Source organism: Falco rusticolus, chromosome 2 (genome assembly GCF_015220075.1).
Source record: "Falco rusticolus isolate bFalRus1 chromosome 2, bFalRus1.pri, whole genome shotgun sequence".
Classification (NCBI taxonomy): Eukaryota; Metazoa; Chordata; class Aves; order Falconiformes; family Falconidae; genus Falco; species Falco rusticolus.
The window spans coordinates 69,139,657-69,156,502 of NC_051188.1; the positions used below are offsets into that span (position 1 = coordinate 69,139,657).

At 41.1% G+C, this 16,846-nt stretch overlaps 1 protein-coding gene across 2 annotated transcripts in view; it reads left to right on the plus strand.

The window, feature by feature from the left end:
- TBC1D8 (TBC1 domain family member 8) overlaps positions 1–16,846 on the plus strand; it is a 48,001-nt gene that overhangs the window by 19,570 nt on the left and 11,585 nt on the right. For both annotated transcript variants that reach the window (XM_037376891.1, XM_037376890.1), the window contains exons 4-9: positions 905–1,133; positions 4,764–5,004; positions 12,474–12,681; positions 13,869–14,063; positions 15,331–15,513; positions 15,902–16,052. In XM_037376891.1, the coding sequence (XP_037232788.1) occupies positions 905–1,133; positions 4,764–5,004; positions 12,474–12,681; positions 13,869–14,063; positions 15,331–15,513; positions 15,902–16,052 (1,207 nt within the window). The remainder of the gene's footprint in view (positions 1–904; positions 1,134–4,763; positions 5,005–12,473; positions 12,682–13,868; positions 14,064–15,330; positions 15,514–15,901; positions 16,053–16,846) is intronic.

Here is a 16,846-nt window from a genome sequence, read left to right on the forward strand (position 1 = left end):
TACCCTCTTTTTTGGTCTGGAAAATCTGTAGGAACATAATGTTTTTGGTGAATTTCAGCCCTGCTGCTGTGATCTGAGGGGGCTGTGAAGTTGGGGAAGAAGGGGACAGAGAGGCAAAACATCACCGTGCAAATCTTAGGTTTTATCCTTTCTTAAAAAAAAAAAAAGTTTTTTGTCTAATACAACTAATCTGTCTTGATAATGCTGTGGCAGCTGGTTACCTAGCACAGCACATATTTAAAATTCTTCAGGTTTCATTAGTTCATGCTAAGTCTGGGTTTTGGACCCTCACCTCTGCTGTAGGCTTTTGGCATGTTAGGACTGCTTGGCAATTCCAAATGATACCAGGTGCTGTAACATACAGATTTTTTGTCTGAATAGTGCAGTACATACTTAACTCCTTTGTTGTAATACTGCTATTAAAATTCTGGACACTTAATTGTATTTATGTAGATGTTCTTGAAACCATGTTTTTAGTGGTTCCAAGCGTGTTACAAGTTACTGACACGTCTCACCGCGTTGCCTCTTTGTAGGGAAACAGTACTGTTAGTGTACACAATTGTTAACTCTACCTTTGCTCTGTATACACCAAATAACAGTAATCATGAGCTGTAGTGAAACTAGGGTTCTGCCAGACTCACTGAAAAAATTATAATTAAGGAAAAAAAAGCCTCAAGTGTCTTTTTGGTTGGAAATTTGAAAAAAAATGGTTTGGAAGCATGCAGTATGTACGAGAGATGCAAACACTACAGAAATTTCTCCTTTTGTGGAAATTGCACGTCAGCTTGAATTTCTTTGTAAGAAAGGGCTGCATTTTTAAAATATAAATGGGTAGCTTGTAGCAACTTGCTTGAGTATGGATGCCCTAGCTTTATCCTGATACATTATCTCATTATGGACTCAGGCACTGATTGCGGAGGAAACGAGCAGCAAGCTTGCTGAGCAGGAGGAAGACCCTGAGAAGTTCCGAGAAGCCCTGGTGAAATTTGAATCCAGATTTAATTTTCCTGAAGCAGAGAAGTTGATCACCTATTATTCCTGTTGCTGTTGGAAAGGAAAAGTTCCTCGGCAAGGCTGGCTTTATTTGAGCATCAATCATCTCTGTTTTTATTCCTTCTTCCTGGGCAAAGAATGTAAGTGTAAATGCTTAGGAAAGCTAATGCTGGGGAGAGATAGAAATACAACTATATTTAAAAGCAAGAACAGCTAGAATTTTTATGAATAGCCTAGTTTGCCTCTGCAATTTAGTTTCTGGGGTTTTCTGTTGAGCTGAAAGATCCTGTTTAATTTAGTTTTCACTTCAGACTTGATGTTTATGCCTTAGTACGAATCCAGTAATAAAAATGAGACTATAAGAGCATGCAGACACAGCTGCTATCTGGTTCTTTTTCTTGACATGGTGAAGCAGCCTTAAAATGTAACAGACCTCCTACGGATTCTGAAATAGAGACTTTTAGTGCCGAAAATGGTAAGGATGGGTCCCTCCCACTGGCTGGGGAAGGGCTGGTGGGGCCAGGGGTGCCACAGTCCAGCTGCCTGCCCAAAAATAGCCCAGGAAACATAACAGGGATGTGCCCTGGAGAACTGGGTGAAAATTCAGAGGTTTTAAGGGAGAAAAACAGCAATTTGGGGAGCTCTTTGTGTTTGTGAATAGCAGTGCAGGAAGGTTACAAGGAGGACTTTTTGGACATTCAGATGGTTTGGGCAAGCTGTAAGACTTTGGTCATGGTGTTTCTCTACAGAGGAAAGGTCGTGTTGATTAGGAAAAGCCTGTCAGAATAGATATTAGAATAGACATTACATAGTAAAATTTATAGCTATTTAAATTCTGTAGCATTTCTCTGTTTAGTAAGACTGTGCATGAACTGGTAACGTTTTAAGTCCTGTTTATCCTGCTGGAACTTCAGCAAGGACAGTAATATAAACCTGTACTGCTATAAATACAGCAAGAATTGTCAGTTACAACAGTTAGGAAAACTTTATCATTTACTGTCTGGATCTAATATTGGGATGGCTAGTCAAATAAAACCATAGATTTAAAAATGAAGTACATGAATATACAAATAGATAGCAATTGGTAATTTCTAAGACTTCAAACATACAAAGACTAGAGTTAGAGATCCTTTTTTTGCCTTGTATTATTTCAGGCCAGTTATTTTGTCGTATCTGCAAAAGGTGGCAGAGTTAGATTTAAAATGCTGCTAAGTTTCTTAGTTGTTATAAAAACAAAAGTTGAGTTTGCTGGGAAGACTAGAATGGAGTCACTTGATATATATTAGATACCCAAGTTGTTCTTTCATTTCCTTGTTTTCTGGTTAGTATTAAAAAATACCCTTTGTAAGTCATTTCTTCTGGCTATCATTGCAGGCTTTCTCTCATTAAATCTGAGTTATCTGGTCTGCCAAAGCACACAAAGCAAAAATGATACTTATTAATGATAGATAATGGGGGAAGGAGGAGGGAAAGAGAAAAACCCTTTATATTGTTCCAAAAATCTTGTTTATGCAATACCACAGATCGTTAAATGATACCGGGAGTACAACATCATGCTGTATTATTAAAGAAGAAATCACTTCTCACCTCTCTTAATAATAATTCATTATGAAAATACAAAACCCCCACAAACAACTACATGTTTGCAGCTTTTTATTTTGACCATGTAAAATGCACTGTTCATTCACTGTTGCAGTCATGGCCTTTGTGTTCCCATGCATTTGCATGGAAATGTGAAATAAAAACCTGAATTTCCTTTTGGTTAAACAAACTTCCCTAGCTTAGTGGGAAGAATTGTATGTTGAAATGCTTCCCACATCCTCAATTCTGATAAAGCAGATTGCTTCTGTTTCAGAGCTTGTATTTTGTCACATTTATGGAATACTAGTATTACATTGAATAATCCAGATTTACTATAGTTCTGGTTGTTACTGTTTGAGAAACTGATGGTGATTATATGTAGAAGAAGTGATTCATTGTCTTTTTTTCAGGTAGCCATCACAAATAAAGTCTGGTTAAATCTGGTCTTGAAAATATTGCTAAGGAGTCACATTTATTTCATTCTGCAATACAGCGCAGGGGAAAAAAAACAATATATGTGTTGCAATAAAAATATTTCTTAAATATGTTTCAACTCTATAAAAATCCCCCCAAACTGCAGACTGAAATCTCTTTGTAGGCAAAGCGTTAAGTCCTCAGTTTCTAGCAAGTCTGCCCCCTTCTCCTTGTTTTATTTTATGTTGAAATGACCTGGAATGCAATATTGGAACCTGTTTTCAGCTCCTCATAAAATTAACTTACAGCTTATGCGAGCGTAAACTCCATGGAACACTTTTTCCAGGACAAGTCCCCTTTTATCTAAGCCTTGAAGTATTTGCAGTATTTCAGAGGCATAGAACATCTGATTTCTTGAAAGGGCGTGCCAAGGTTTCTTCACATTTTTTAATTAAACTTGTGTTTTTCTAAAACTTTGAAGACTTTGTGCCTTTCATCAGTAGTTTGGGCCCCTTACAGTTGGCTGTGCTGTTACTGTAACCAACGCTGTAGAGCCCATGTGATTCTGACCTGCGTGAACAATAGTGCTATTGCTACAGCGCTATTTAATCTTTCTTCCCTTGGCTGTGCCCGTACAGATGATTTTATGACCATTCGCAACAGTTTGTGTGTGTTGACACAGCTGTGCTTTATTGAAGTAAGAAAAAAATGTAATCTGCAAATAATCTTGATAGCTGTGGTTCGTGTAGTACAGAAAACTTGCGGAGGGTAGCTCCTTGGGTAATTAATGATCATGGAGAAGTGTCATATATACGACAATGTTTGTTATTATTGCCTTTTTATTGCTTTATTGGCATCAGGAGACCAGCTAGGGATGTTAGGGGCTGTAGTCTTGATGTCACTGGCACAGAGAATCCTGGGAAGCTTCAAACAGCTGTTAAGAAGAAATTTAATCCGTTTTGAAGTCCTTTCCAGCCTAATTTCTACCCAGAGATTTGTATGAGAGGGGCAAGTAGCATCCTTCAGTGGTTATCAAAAATAGGCTGATTCTGTTTGCTATTTGTATTTATGTGATTCAGCAGTGTTTAATTCTAGGGAGCAGTGTCCTATACTTTTTCTTTTCTATAAACACATCTGACTACAGTTAATGTTTAGGGCAAGATTTGCCTGTGCAGCTTTTCAGTAAAAAATAACCAAAATGGGAAAATCCTAATGCCTAGGCAGCTTTTTTTTTTTTTTTTGAACGCCCTGTTTATAGCAATAATGAATTTTAGAAAAAAAGCCTGTGTGCAGAAGCATCCTTTTGTAGGGGAGTTAGCTTTTTTTTTAAAAAAAAAGTACTGTGCATGGTTTTCCACCTGCCTACAGTTTTATTTCTGGGAGATTACAAAGCCTTTCCCTAACATCTTCGTACTCTTGAAATAAACTGTGTCTTTGGGTAGTAACAAAGTAGGATGCAGAAATGACTTGGAAAGGAGTTAGGAACACAGCGCATGGCAGGTGGGCTGCAAAGGCAGAACTCCCCAGTCTAGCACTTCTTATGAAAACAGGTAAAATTTTGAGGGAAAGATTCTGATAAAGACAGTCTTTTGGAGTGGGGGAAAATGAATGTAGAGTAATAACAGGCATTTCAGCTTCTGCTTGGTCTTTGTCTGTAAAAACGGGTCTCTCTCCTCTTCGGTTGTTTGCATTTCATTCTGAATTAGCTTATTTCCCAAGTCTGAAAAATGTAAGCAGAGTTTCCAACCCACTTTTGCTTTTTTCTCTGGTGGCAGTGAAACTTGTCATTCCTTGGGTTGAGGTCCAGAAGCTGGAGAGAACCTCCAATGTCTTCATGACCGACACAGTCCGCGTCACCACTCCAAATAAAGAGCGTGACTTCTCCACATTCCTCAATATTGCCGAGGCTTTTGGGATCATGGAGCAACTGGCAGATGTGACACTCCGAAGGCTACTGGATAATGAGATCTTTGAACTGGATCCAGGCCTACAGGATCCTACTCAGATTACCAAGAGGTAAAAAGTTAAATTGTTGTATGAGCAGAGGTTCGATGGTGGGCTTCGTGATTTGCTGTGTTAGCTGGGTAAGACTTCAAAGGTTTACTTGATTGGGCACAAAAGAGATTTTTATAACGTATTAGGGTGTACCCAGTAGGTTCATTTTAACCTGTGTGCAAGATACCTTTTTCCATTTTATATTCTTCCCTTAAACATCACAGGTGGTTGTTGTGGGGGTTTTTTTGTTGTTGTTGTTTTAAAAGTACCACTCCCTGTAGAAGGGTAGATTGCAGCAAGGGATGTTTTCCATCTCCCCTGAAGAGCAACGTTATTTTGTTTGTAATTTTGGCAATGCGTAGGCTTTCCTAGTACCATCAGTTCTGGAGAGTTACTGCTCTCGATCCTGTCTGAAACATGGAATTTCCCACTAGCACAATTGCCATAGCTGACTTAGCAAGCAGTTATAGGACTTAAAAAACCCACAGGCAGTTGCAACAGATTAATATGCTGTTGTCAGCTTTACCCCATGCATCCTCGAAATGCATCTCTGCATTCCTCTCCCACTACAGAAATGCATTGGGCTCCCAGGGGGAGGGCTGGTAACTGTTTCCCTGCTGGTAGCACAACACACAACCCTGTCTTTTATTTGCTGCTGTAGGAAAGGGGAAGGGAAACTGCCCAAAGGAATTTTAGGTGGGCAGGATGGACTAGCCCAAACTGGAATTTGCCTGGGGTGTCAGGGTTACCGTGCTGGTTTAAAATACTTTTGTGAATGGGGTGTGAGTGGAGCACTTACCCCTTCCTGAGTCATACCCTTTCCTGCTCTTCCCTCCTTTCCCTCTGCCAGAGGTGTGAAGGGAACGACCCAGGTGTTGCTTCCTGTCTAAAACATAAGGAATGCATGGTATCGTTTCCCCAAAAAAGAGACACCTGTCTAGAAGCCATTTTATTGTTTCTGAGGGGCATTTATTTTTGCAATGGTGTTGGGTACACATCTCAGTTCAGCACGCCTGCGAAGTTTCATAATGGAGTTTAAAACAATAAAATGCACTTTCTCTGCAATTTCTTATGTACACACGATAAGGAAAATGACTGACACCAGGATTTCATGCATGATGCCATCAAGGAATTAATTTGAGATGATAAAGTTCTGTGCAGTCACATCTTTGCAGGCTTTGTTTCCATAGCCACGGTTCCTTTAAACACAAGAGCTGCCGTTGTTGTTACAACGTATGTGTAACTGGTTGTTGTTAACCTTGCAGGCTTTTGGCCCAAGAAATGTAGGGTATATGCTTTAACTAATGCAGGATATGGTTGTGAGTAATAGGTTGTATCTAAGCCCCCTTCCATGCTTTACCATTCCATCCTCCTCCCGCTTTTGGACTGAAAAGTTAAATGCACAAAGCAAGAAGAAAGTAAATCCAGAGGAGACATAACAACAAACTAGGGTGAGATATTTTCAGCATCTACTGATTTTTAACTCATCATTGTCACTTTCCAAAATAGGCTTTGAATCAGGGCTACTAACTGAATGGAAAACTACAAAGAAACTAAAATTACAGTTGCAAAGAAAAGTATAAGCTTAGTAATATGCTATAGTAAGGAGGCTCTCAGGGAATCAACCTGTAAGTACGTTGTGGCATTTTTGAAAAGTACTATGGCTATTAGCAAACAATCAACAGAAACCATCCCACCCATTTATTCAAACAGGTTTTCCCCTCTCCTTCCTTCCAACTTAAAAAAAAAAAAAAAGGAAAGTTTGGGGGGGGCAGAGGAGAAGGAAGGGTGAAAATGTATTTACTAGAGAGTTCCTGGGCAAGATGTTCTCTAACCTGCTGATGTGCTGTAACTTCAGATGGCAGAAAGGAAAACATGGGGACATGAAAGATGCCAAAATCCCATTTCCCCTGCATGAATTAGGTATTGGTTGGATAAGTTGCTGCTTCTGGTGCCCTTTGTCACACTCAGCAACCACTTTGATGTAACATGATTAAGCTAGATTGTAGTTTGAATAGTGGATAAACTGGTTTTTAATGCTAACACGTTTTTGGGGGAGTTGAACTTTTTTGGTGTGTGAAGTTTTTGTTGCTGCTTTTTTTCCTGAAGCCATTGTAGTACTACAAGAACAACCATTTTCCTCTTGATGTTTCCCCTCCTAATGATTATCTTTATTAATTCTTGTCCATGTTTTGGAAGCAAATAGTAGTCTATCAAAATGAAGGCAATAATCCACGTATCATTAGAACTATTCCAGCTGTGTCAAATTAATGGAGCTGCTGTAGATTGCTTCTGTTTATTAGGCTTTCTTTTGCAAGGCTTGTTTCAATATCTTTCTTTTTAAAAAAATGCATTTTTAATGCCATCACAGTCTGTATACTCTACATTCTGAAAACCAGAAACCTTTGCTGCTGTTCCTGAGGCTCTTGGGGTCATCCTGCTGAGCAGTGGATGGATGGGACTCAGAGAGGCTGTGGGATTAGACCCACAGTCTGTGACACAAGGTACATCATGGCCAGAGTCAAACAAGTTAATACACAGGTTTTCGTGCTGCTTAATGAGTGGATAAGGCTTGAAACAATGGATTACAAAGGGATTAATGGCAATTAATTGCCATAAAAAGTAAAGTAAAGCTGAGGTATTTGATAACTACAGTTGCCATTTCTTGCAGATATATTTATGTGCCATACAATTTTACTGGAACATATGGTAACTATTTTTCCTTTTTTAATAGAAAGGTCATGAAAATCTCTGGTGTAGGTTTCTTGTACTTCTTATTTCCATCTCTTTCAGGATGCATTCCTCAAATGTAGCAAGGAAATGTGCCAGAGCAGAACTTGCGATTTGAAAGCGTTAGTGCCAGTGTCGGTATCAAAAATATGGTATGTTTCTCCAGGCTCTAACCACCTCAGTTTCTTTTCTTCACGTCTAACTGTGAATTGCCAATGAGGGTGGCTTTGCTCATATGAAGGCAAAGAAGGTTTTTAACACTGATTTAAGCTGAATGGAAGCTGTTTGAAGTATCTTGAACCGTAAATGTCACTTCAGTCTGCATTAATTCCTTCAGAGAGGGAATGGGAGAACACTGTAAACCTTGAGCAGCAAGGAGGATGTGACTATAAAGAACCTCCTTTTATTGCCTCTGCCCAGCAAGAGGCAGGGTTTGAATTATCTCTGTGTGTCACTCGTGACAGGTGATTGTCTAACCTGTTTTTAAGGATATCCAGTAATGGAAACACCAGGACCCAAACCGGTATTTTGCTGGCCTATCATTGAAAAGACTATCTGAAGTCTAATTTGAATCTTTCGTGCTGCTTTTTGAGCCTGTTACTTCTTGTCCTACCTGGTACTATTGACAAGACCAGATGTTTTCTCTTTCTTTAGAGCAACCATTTATGTATTTGGAGGCTGGTATGCATCTCTTTTCTCTTCTTTAAACTTCATTGCCCTGGTTCAGCTAGGTTTTTCTCATCAGTCCTGATTTTAGCCCTTCTGGTCACTTATCCCATGCAGCCGCAGGCATGGAGCGGTGGGATACAGGATTGCCCCTGATGTCTCGCCAGTGGTGACCAAGGCGGGAGCAGCGTGACTGTCTCTGTGGCAACTTGGGGACTGCTGTGCTGCATCTTGGTGGCTGTGCACTTCTGCGGCCCAGCAGAGTGCTCCTCTTCCTCCTGTGAGCGCAAGGCTGTTGGCTTATGTTCAGCTGGTGATCCCCTGTAACCCCAAGGTCTTTTGCTTTTGCTGAATGGCTGCCAGGGGAGTTGACTTCCATGCTACATTTGAGCAGCTTATGATGTGCAGCTGAAAATACTTGTAATGCTTTTTTTTGCACACTATCCTTTAAATTTATGAGTATCCATCTGAATCTGATCCTGTTCTTCTGCTCATTAGCCTCTACCAGCCTCAAGTTGTGTGCAGGTTTAATAACAATCTCTTGATCTGTTGTGCAGATTGCTGACAAAGACATTGAACAGAAGCTATTCCAGGACAGACCCCCAAGGAAGTCCTCTTTCTACAGCCTTCCAATGTATCAGGGAGCTTTTGAGGGCTGCTTTTTGGGGTACTCTTTTACACCTGGCTTGGTACAACAGTTTTTCACTTTGATCCCATTTTATTAGTTCCATGTGAGGAAATATCAGGACTTTCATAAATTCTGGCTAAAACATCCATTGCGTCTCCTCCATCTACAAGTCCAGCATTCCTGCTATGTAAGGGGATGATGTTCAGTTTACATGTGTCCTGACAAGTCTGTGTTGGCTCTTCTCAGATAACTTTTCCTGGCTTGCTTACAAGAAGCCTTTCTTGCCACGTGAATTTAGCAGTTCTTCCAATAAACAAGCTGTATATCATTGGATGTGTTATTTAAAAAATCTGTAACTTTCTGGAGTCTGAATAGCAAGAAGAGTCTAGTAATAGGTCTCTAAAAGCAAGAGGTCTGCTGGTGTGTTTAGATTTTTAGATAGGCAGCAAGTGACTCAGCAGAGCTAAAATCTTCCCAAGTTGACTTCTGTTGGATTTAAAGCAGAGAAAAATGTTTGACAGTAAGGACATGATTTTAAGTGTCCTGATACGTTTAGGCATTTTGTTAGTCTTGTGTGTTATTTCCTTTAATTTAAAACTCTTGGAAGGTAATATAGGGGTCACACACAGGGACTTACCACAGTTCAGACTTGCCATTGACTTTGAAGTGTTGGAGTTGGAGGCAGTCCAGGATCCCGTAACATGCAAGTTGGGAACTGCACTTGGAAAGAATTGCTGAGTTTTCTGAAAAGTAGGGAACAAGGCAATTGCATCTTCTTGCCTTTTATTCTTCTGATGCATGTGTAAACACTGGATAAACATTATTTTTACATAACGATACCATTCCTTTTTTTTTTTTCTTAGGTACAGCTCAGTGCACTGCATTTGCTTAAAACCAAACCAACAAGGGAAGTGTTAAGTTAGAGGAGAAAATTTCAGAGTGGGCCACAGGTGGAAAGGTTGCATTTCTGTTCGGTGTTGGAGGTATTGTGAAACTCAAAATGGAAGCTGTGGGACCTGGTGGCGTGGGCCAGTTGCTGCATCTTTGCTCCATCATGTTTAAACAATTGCCTGCCTTGTTTTAGGAGCTAATTTTGTTTGTGGATTGTTTGAGCTTTTTTGAGTGATAGGGTTTGGATTTTTTTAACCAGCTCTAATTTTGTTTGGCTGTATTTATGAAGGGAAGCAATTGCTTTAAGCTCTAGAATTTGCCTGCATGACAGGAAATATTTTCTTGGTGTGCCACTTTCTAATAAAACCTCTTGTTTGAGCCCACAGCAGTAGGTGCTGACAGTATTTCATCCCCATGCTACCATTTTTCTTTCCAGGATCCCTCCCACCAGCAGGCTGGCCCCTGTGTTGGCACTTGTCTCTGGTGGCTGCGGTGGCCCTGCGTAACCCTGTGCCATGAGTCACAGGGGGACAGGCAGTTCCAGGGATGCTGGGATTAGCAGCCTTCCTCCAGTTCAGCATGAGGGGGTTAAATGCAGTGCTTAGTAAATTTAATTAGTTTCAGATGTGGGAAATGTCATTCTTCAGCTTAAAAACCTGTGGCTTCTTGTCTGAAAAGGCTTGCACCTGGAGCCTGTAGCCACAAGACATGCAGCAAAATCCTGAAAACTCAGAAACTGCAGATTTTTATGCTAGAAACCATCAGCTCTTAAATAACAGACAATCTCTGCCTCAGCAGAGATCCCACTGTTCCGTACAATGCCTCTTTTCATGTAAAGGTGTAGAAATTCTCACAACCGAGTAGATGCAGGGAGGGTCTTACCTTCTGAGCCCAACAGCAGGAGAGCGCAGCTCTACCCGGTCCTGGCTGCAGATGCTATCAGCAGTGTTCATCTGTGCTGTGCAGAAATGGAAAATATTTTAGTGGTGAGTTAACTAGGAGGCATATCCTGATCCAGCTTTGTCACAATAGCAGATCGCTGCGGGCACTTATCAGAGTTGCTCTCACTGTGGAATTTTAACTCGGGAGCAACCTTTTTGTCTTCCTTCACAAAGAGGGTTTCTCTTTGTTCTTTGTGAAAAACAGGAGACTATTTGTCTGTTTTCCTTGGATAATATTATTAAGGAAGATAATGCTTGAGGAGGAAGCAGCAGCCGAACTCTGGTTGAGCGCGTTCTGTCTTTTCTGTTGGTCGCAGATACAGCTCCTCCCTTCTCAGGTCTCCGTTTGTTCTGGATTGTCTTCCTCCTGGTTTCACGTGGCTCTAGTTTCCTCCATGGATTAACCTGAAATAAAGAACAAACCCTCTAACAATTGATTTACTGAAGCAGAGACTTCATCTATCTCAACTTATTTTTAAACAGCAGGGCTGGGGTAGGGTGAAGGTGTCTGCAGAAGAGGAGGGTGAAGGAAGGAGCAGAGAGGGGATTTACAGCACTGAGGTACCACTCCCTGTTATGCTTCAGCCCACGCTTTAAATTCTTTCAATGGAACAAAGTCAAGCGGGTTTTTTGCCTTTTTTTTTTTTTTTCCTAAGGTGAATCATGTTTGGAAAAATTTACTTGTAGTAAAGAAAATAATAGAATTTAAGCCCTAATGTTGCTGGAGCTGCTGTTGGTGAGCTAATGGTCGTGGCCTGTTTATAATGTAATTGCGTAGCTCTCTAAATTCCTGCAGATTTCTTCATTAAAAAAGGAGAAGGAAAAAAATCCAAAGCCAAGTCTGTATAACCATTGCTCAGTAATGAAAGCTTCATTTATTTGAACTTTTTCTCTGCACATAAATGTGGATGGGTGACTGGAAGGAAGCCAAGTCCAAACTGAATGTAGCCAGTGCTGTTATTCCCAACTGAGTGTGTAAGTGACCTGAAACTGTGCTGCATTTTGCAACTGTTCTGAGGGCTGTCAGGGGCTGATACCTCTGGCAGCCAAGGATGTGATGGTGTAAATGTCACCATCATTAACTCTTCTATTACTGACCACTTCGGAAGTACTCCTCCAGCAAACGCATTACTTTTGGGGACAGGTGCAAATCCCTGGGGTGTTGTTGGTAATGCTACTGGGAAGGAAAACAAGGAACACAAAGCTAATCTTTGTTGCTCAATGTATGTTTGCTAGATGAAAGATTTAGTTATCTCCTGGGCATTGAAATCTGTCACTCTTTGAGGCTGGATAGTCCATACAACAGCCATAGAAAATGCATGGCTAAATAATGATTAAAAAAACCCCAAACAACAAACCAGCTGATTTTAAATTAGTGCCCTTTCCTTTTCTAGTCGCTACAGTAGTTGCTTTTGACCTTACTGTTATACAAGCAGGTATTGATAATGATTCTTTTTTTGTATTTCGAAGTCAGTCTTTTATCGATTTGCCCACATAGGCAGTGGAGATTGCTGTGCATGGTGTTTTTTTTCTGTATCCCTTGCTCTTGGTGAGAATAACAAGAAAAGCACACCTTGCGCTGGATGTCCTGGCTTTCGGGGTCTGGTGATTTGCTCTTCCTGCTTTCTCTTAAGGGATCTTGAAGCCAGAGCACAGAATGAATTCTTTCGGGCCTTCTTCAGATTGCCCAGGAAGGAGAAGCTGCATGAAGTTGTAGACTGTTCTCTCTGGACGCCATTTAGTCGCTGTCACACAGCGGGAAGGATGTATACTTCAGACAGTTATATCTGTTTTGCCAGCAAAGAAAATGGCTGCTGCAATGTTATCATCCCACTTAGAGAGGTAGAGTTGTTTCTTTCTTTTTGGGTCTTTATCTGCCTTTTTCTGCTGTAAGCATCCACTGCCACTTGACTTGTCTGCAGACTATCATTTGATGAATAAAAGTAGGATGCTTGTGTGTATCGTGCCTACAGGATTGTTGTCAAGCTTGTTCTAGGACTCGTTAGGGCTCGAGTTCCTAAAAATACAGGTGATTCAACATGGTCCTCAAAGTGAGGTATGGACAGATAATACAGCAGGACAGAGTGCTGCAAAAGCAGGGTCTGCTCAGTCCAAGGCTTGGACAGAGCTCCCCTCCCAGCTCCAAAATGCGTACGTCCAGCTTGATGTTGATGGAGGCTTCAACTTGGACCCATTCTAGCAAGACAAAAGCGTCCTTGCCTGGGATCAACACTTAGAAGTGGTGAAGCTCTCCCTCCATAGACAGACTCTAGCAAACCTGTGGATACTTTGCAGAGCTGTAGGGCAGAGATAAAGGGGATGTTCTGGGTGCAGTGACAAGCTGCCAAATTTACATGAAATTAGAGACATTTAAATGAAGGGAGAGTGCATGGGAAGGTGGTGGGAGTAGGAGAAGGAAGCTGTCAGCAAACACCTGCCTGATCTGCTGTGGATACAAGGCTGTTATGATCTCTTAATTAAAGCTTTCCTTTCATCCTTGACTAATAACAGAGTAGCATCCAAATGATATTGTAACTGTAGCAACTTATCTTCCACTGTTACAGAAGCAGAAAACAAAAAGAGAACAGTGGTTCATATTTAATCAGAAACAACAAAACTGTTTTCCCCTACCTTCAAAAGTGTGAAAGTAAATTTCTTCCTCCATCCCCCAGAGTTTGATCAAGTTGATCCCTTTCTAAGTCTTGTTTTAATGTTACTCCCCTTTCATATCTTTCCCTTCAGTCCACTCTCCAGAAGTGGGCCAAAGAGTCATTTAAAAAAAAAAAACAAAACAACAAAAACCAAAAGGCAGCTTGGATACTTTTTGGTGCCTGCTTTGAGCTTGTAAAGAGAGCGTGAACTTCAGGTGGTAGGATGTGTCTGATCAAGGAAAGCTAATATGAATAACTGTGTTTAAAGCATATGTGTATATGAATGCTGTGTTTGTACATTTTGGTACATGTAGAATATTTGAAGGTGTTTCTTTAGATGTGGTGCATAATGTGTTTTCTATAATGTTTCTGGAAAAGGTAATCAGTATAGAGAAGATGGAGGACACAAGCCTTCTCCCTAATCCCATCATTGTTAGCATAAGGAGCAAGACGGCCTTTCAGTTCATTGAGCTGAAGAACCGGGATACTTTGGTGGAGAACCTGCTCCAGAGGCTAAAAGAAGTGAACTCCAGCAACCCAGTGCACTGTAAAAACTTGCAAAATAAGAACCAGGTACTGAACTTCTGGTGGTTTTTTTTTTTTTTTTTTTTTTTTTTTTTACTATGAATTCAGTGTGTTTATCCATTGGTCCATTGTCATGCCTTCATCAGGAGGCTGACCTTGGGCCAGTGCTGTCTGATGCCTTCTTTAAAGACCTGCCTGATGGGATGAGGTGCACCTGCAGCGTGGTTCTGACTAATGGACCGGGGGGAGCAGTGAATGTGGTGGAAGGCAGGAATGTCCTTCATGGAGACCTCAACGATCTGGAGGAATGGGCTGATAGAGACCTCGTGAAGTTCAACAAAAGCAAATGCGAAGCCTGGCAGAGTAACCCCATGCCACAGGAGGGACTGGGGGATGTCTGGAGAGCAACCGTATGGAGAAGGCAGGGGGGTCATGGTGGGCAACAGTGAGCTTGTATTTCAGCATTGTGTTCTTATAACGAAGAGGGCCCACAGCATATGGGGTTGTACTAGCAGGGCTGTAACCAGCAGGTCAAGGGATGTTACTATTGCCTTTTATTCAGCACTACTGAGGCTGATCAGGAGTACTGTGTCCAGTTTGACTTCACCTCACCACACAAGAAAAGCAGAGACAAATTGGAGTCAGTCTAGTGGAGGGCTACAAGACGGTCAGGGGCTGGAGCACATGCTTTATGAGGAGAGGCTGAGGGATCAGGGCTTGTTCAGCCTGTCTTCCGCTAGCTAATGGGGAGTTAACAGAGAAGATGGAGCCAGACTCTTCTCGGAGGTGCCAGCTGAAAGACGGGCAGTAACAGTCCCAAGATGCAGCAAGGGGAAATCCGAATAGATGAAAAGAGAAAGATTTCCTCTCAAAGGTGGGAAGAGCTGGACCAGGCTGCCCAGAGAGGCTGTGGACTCCCCTTCCTTGGAGCTACTCAACTGGACACAGTCCCCTGCAGCCTGGTCTGAGGGACCCTGCTTTGAGCAGGGGATTGAAAAAGGTGGTCCCCTCCAACCTAAATTGTTCTCTTGATTCTGTTTTTCAAATCCTAACCGAAGTAGAAGAGAGTTTGGTAGCTTGTCATCAAGGATGGTAGAACTGACGAACAACTTCTGTTTTAAAGTAACAACCCTTTTCCTGACATATAAATGAATGGTAATTTGTATAAAGCCTTGAGTAAGGCCTTTCCTCCTGAAAGGTGTGAGAGGTTTTGATGCAGAAGGCAAAGGCTAACCCAGCTCTGTGTCTTGAAGATAGTTGAGGACATAGTTCTTAGCCTCTTCTTGGTTGTTACCAGTTTGATTCTGCATTGCAGAACAGTCCTGCCTTTGGATCCACGTGCATGCTCAGGGATGATGAGCCTGAGCATCTGGGAATGGAGGCTTCACAAGGCAAGGAGAGAAGCGAATGTGGGAAGGAGAGCACTTACTTGCTCAATGCAGAAGCACTAAGGTCAGACTTCCATCAGTCCGGAATGGCGGGCCTTGATTTTGGAAAGGTATGTAACACTGGGGGTACATTGTAAGAGGTTTGGGTTTTGGGGTTTTTTTAAAAGAAAGAGCTGGGGAGACATTCCAACAGAGAGTAATTTTTAGTAAAATGAGCTCTGTATTGGCTGGAGAAGTGAGATATGTGCTAAGAGCTTTTCTATTTGCTTGGAGTTTTTTCTTATCCCTCCCCCATGTTTCTTTCTGGTGAATATAATTTTTCTCTGTGTGGTGAATTGCATATGCAAAATGGGGAAAGTTGTAGTCCTTAGAGCAGACTTCCCATTTCCATTAGTAATGGAAATACATTGTGGAATTTCTAATGCGCAAAATGTTTCTGTTTACCAGTTCTCAGATGCGCATGATTTGTTCCTTAAAAATATATCTTCTTGTTCCCAGTCTAGGGAGCAAATCAAAGAGAGCCTGTGGGATGATCATTTTGTGGAATATGGCAGAACCGTGTGCATGTTTCGCACAGAGAAGATCAGAAAACTTGTTGCTATGGGAATCCCTGAATCCTTAAGAGGCAAACTCTGGCTGCTCTTCTCAGGTGGGCACTTTTAGAAATGTTGGCTGTAGGCATCATGTGATTGTGAACATGGCAGAACATTTAGGCAAGAAAACTCCCAAGGGCAATTAAGTGTCATTTACATGGAGCTTATGATACTGCTTACAGAAGAGAGATCATCTGAACTGAAATAATACGAGGAAGGAAGTACCTAGGTAGGCCTGTAAAAATTTTATCTCAGGATGGCATGACGTGATGTGCAGAAGAACTGAAATAACATCTTCCTCATCTGTTTAATTTAAAATTAACATCGTGTTTTCATAAAATAATGTTCATCTTACAAGCAACAATTAGATTGTAGCATAAATATTGATTTAACCCTAGACAAATCAAATTATTGCAAAATAATGACATCTTAAAGTCAGCAGGTCCTGCTCCTGCTTCTTGTTGAATGTTGGCAGTGGTAATAGAAACTGGAGATAGAAAAAAACCCTCGTTTCATCCACAGATCTGGCAGAGCCAGAATACGCCTACAGTATGATTTCAAGTTTTGTCCTTAAGTCAGTACATGACATGTTCAAACATTTGTAAAAAGTGGAGTTTTTCCTTTCCTTCTTGGAAGGTGTGAACAGCACAGAGTACGTTTCTCCTAGTAATACTTTCTGCTGGGGAAGTTTTCTGCTCAGTGTCAATATTAAAGTGTTTTGAATGATGTTGCATCATATAAGCTTTGCTAATATTTGTTTTGTTTTCAAGACACCTATTCTGCTAGGATTTTATTTCCTTTAGGTCTGGAGATTTCACTAAATTCACAGACCTTGGGGAAAACCATCTTA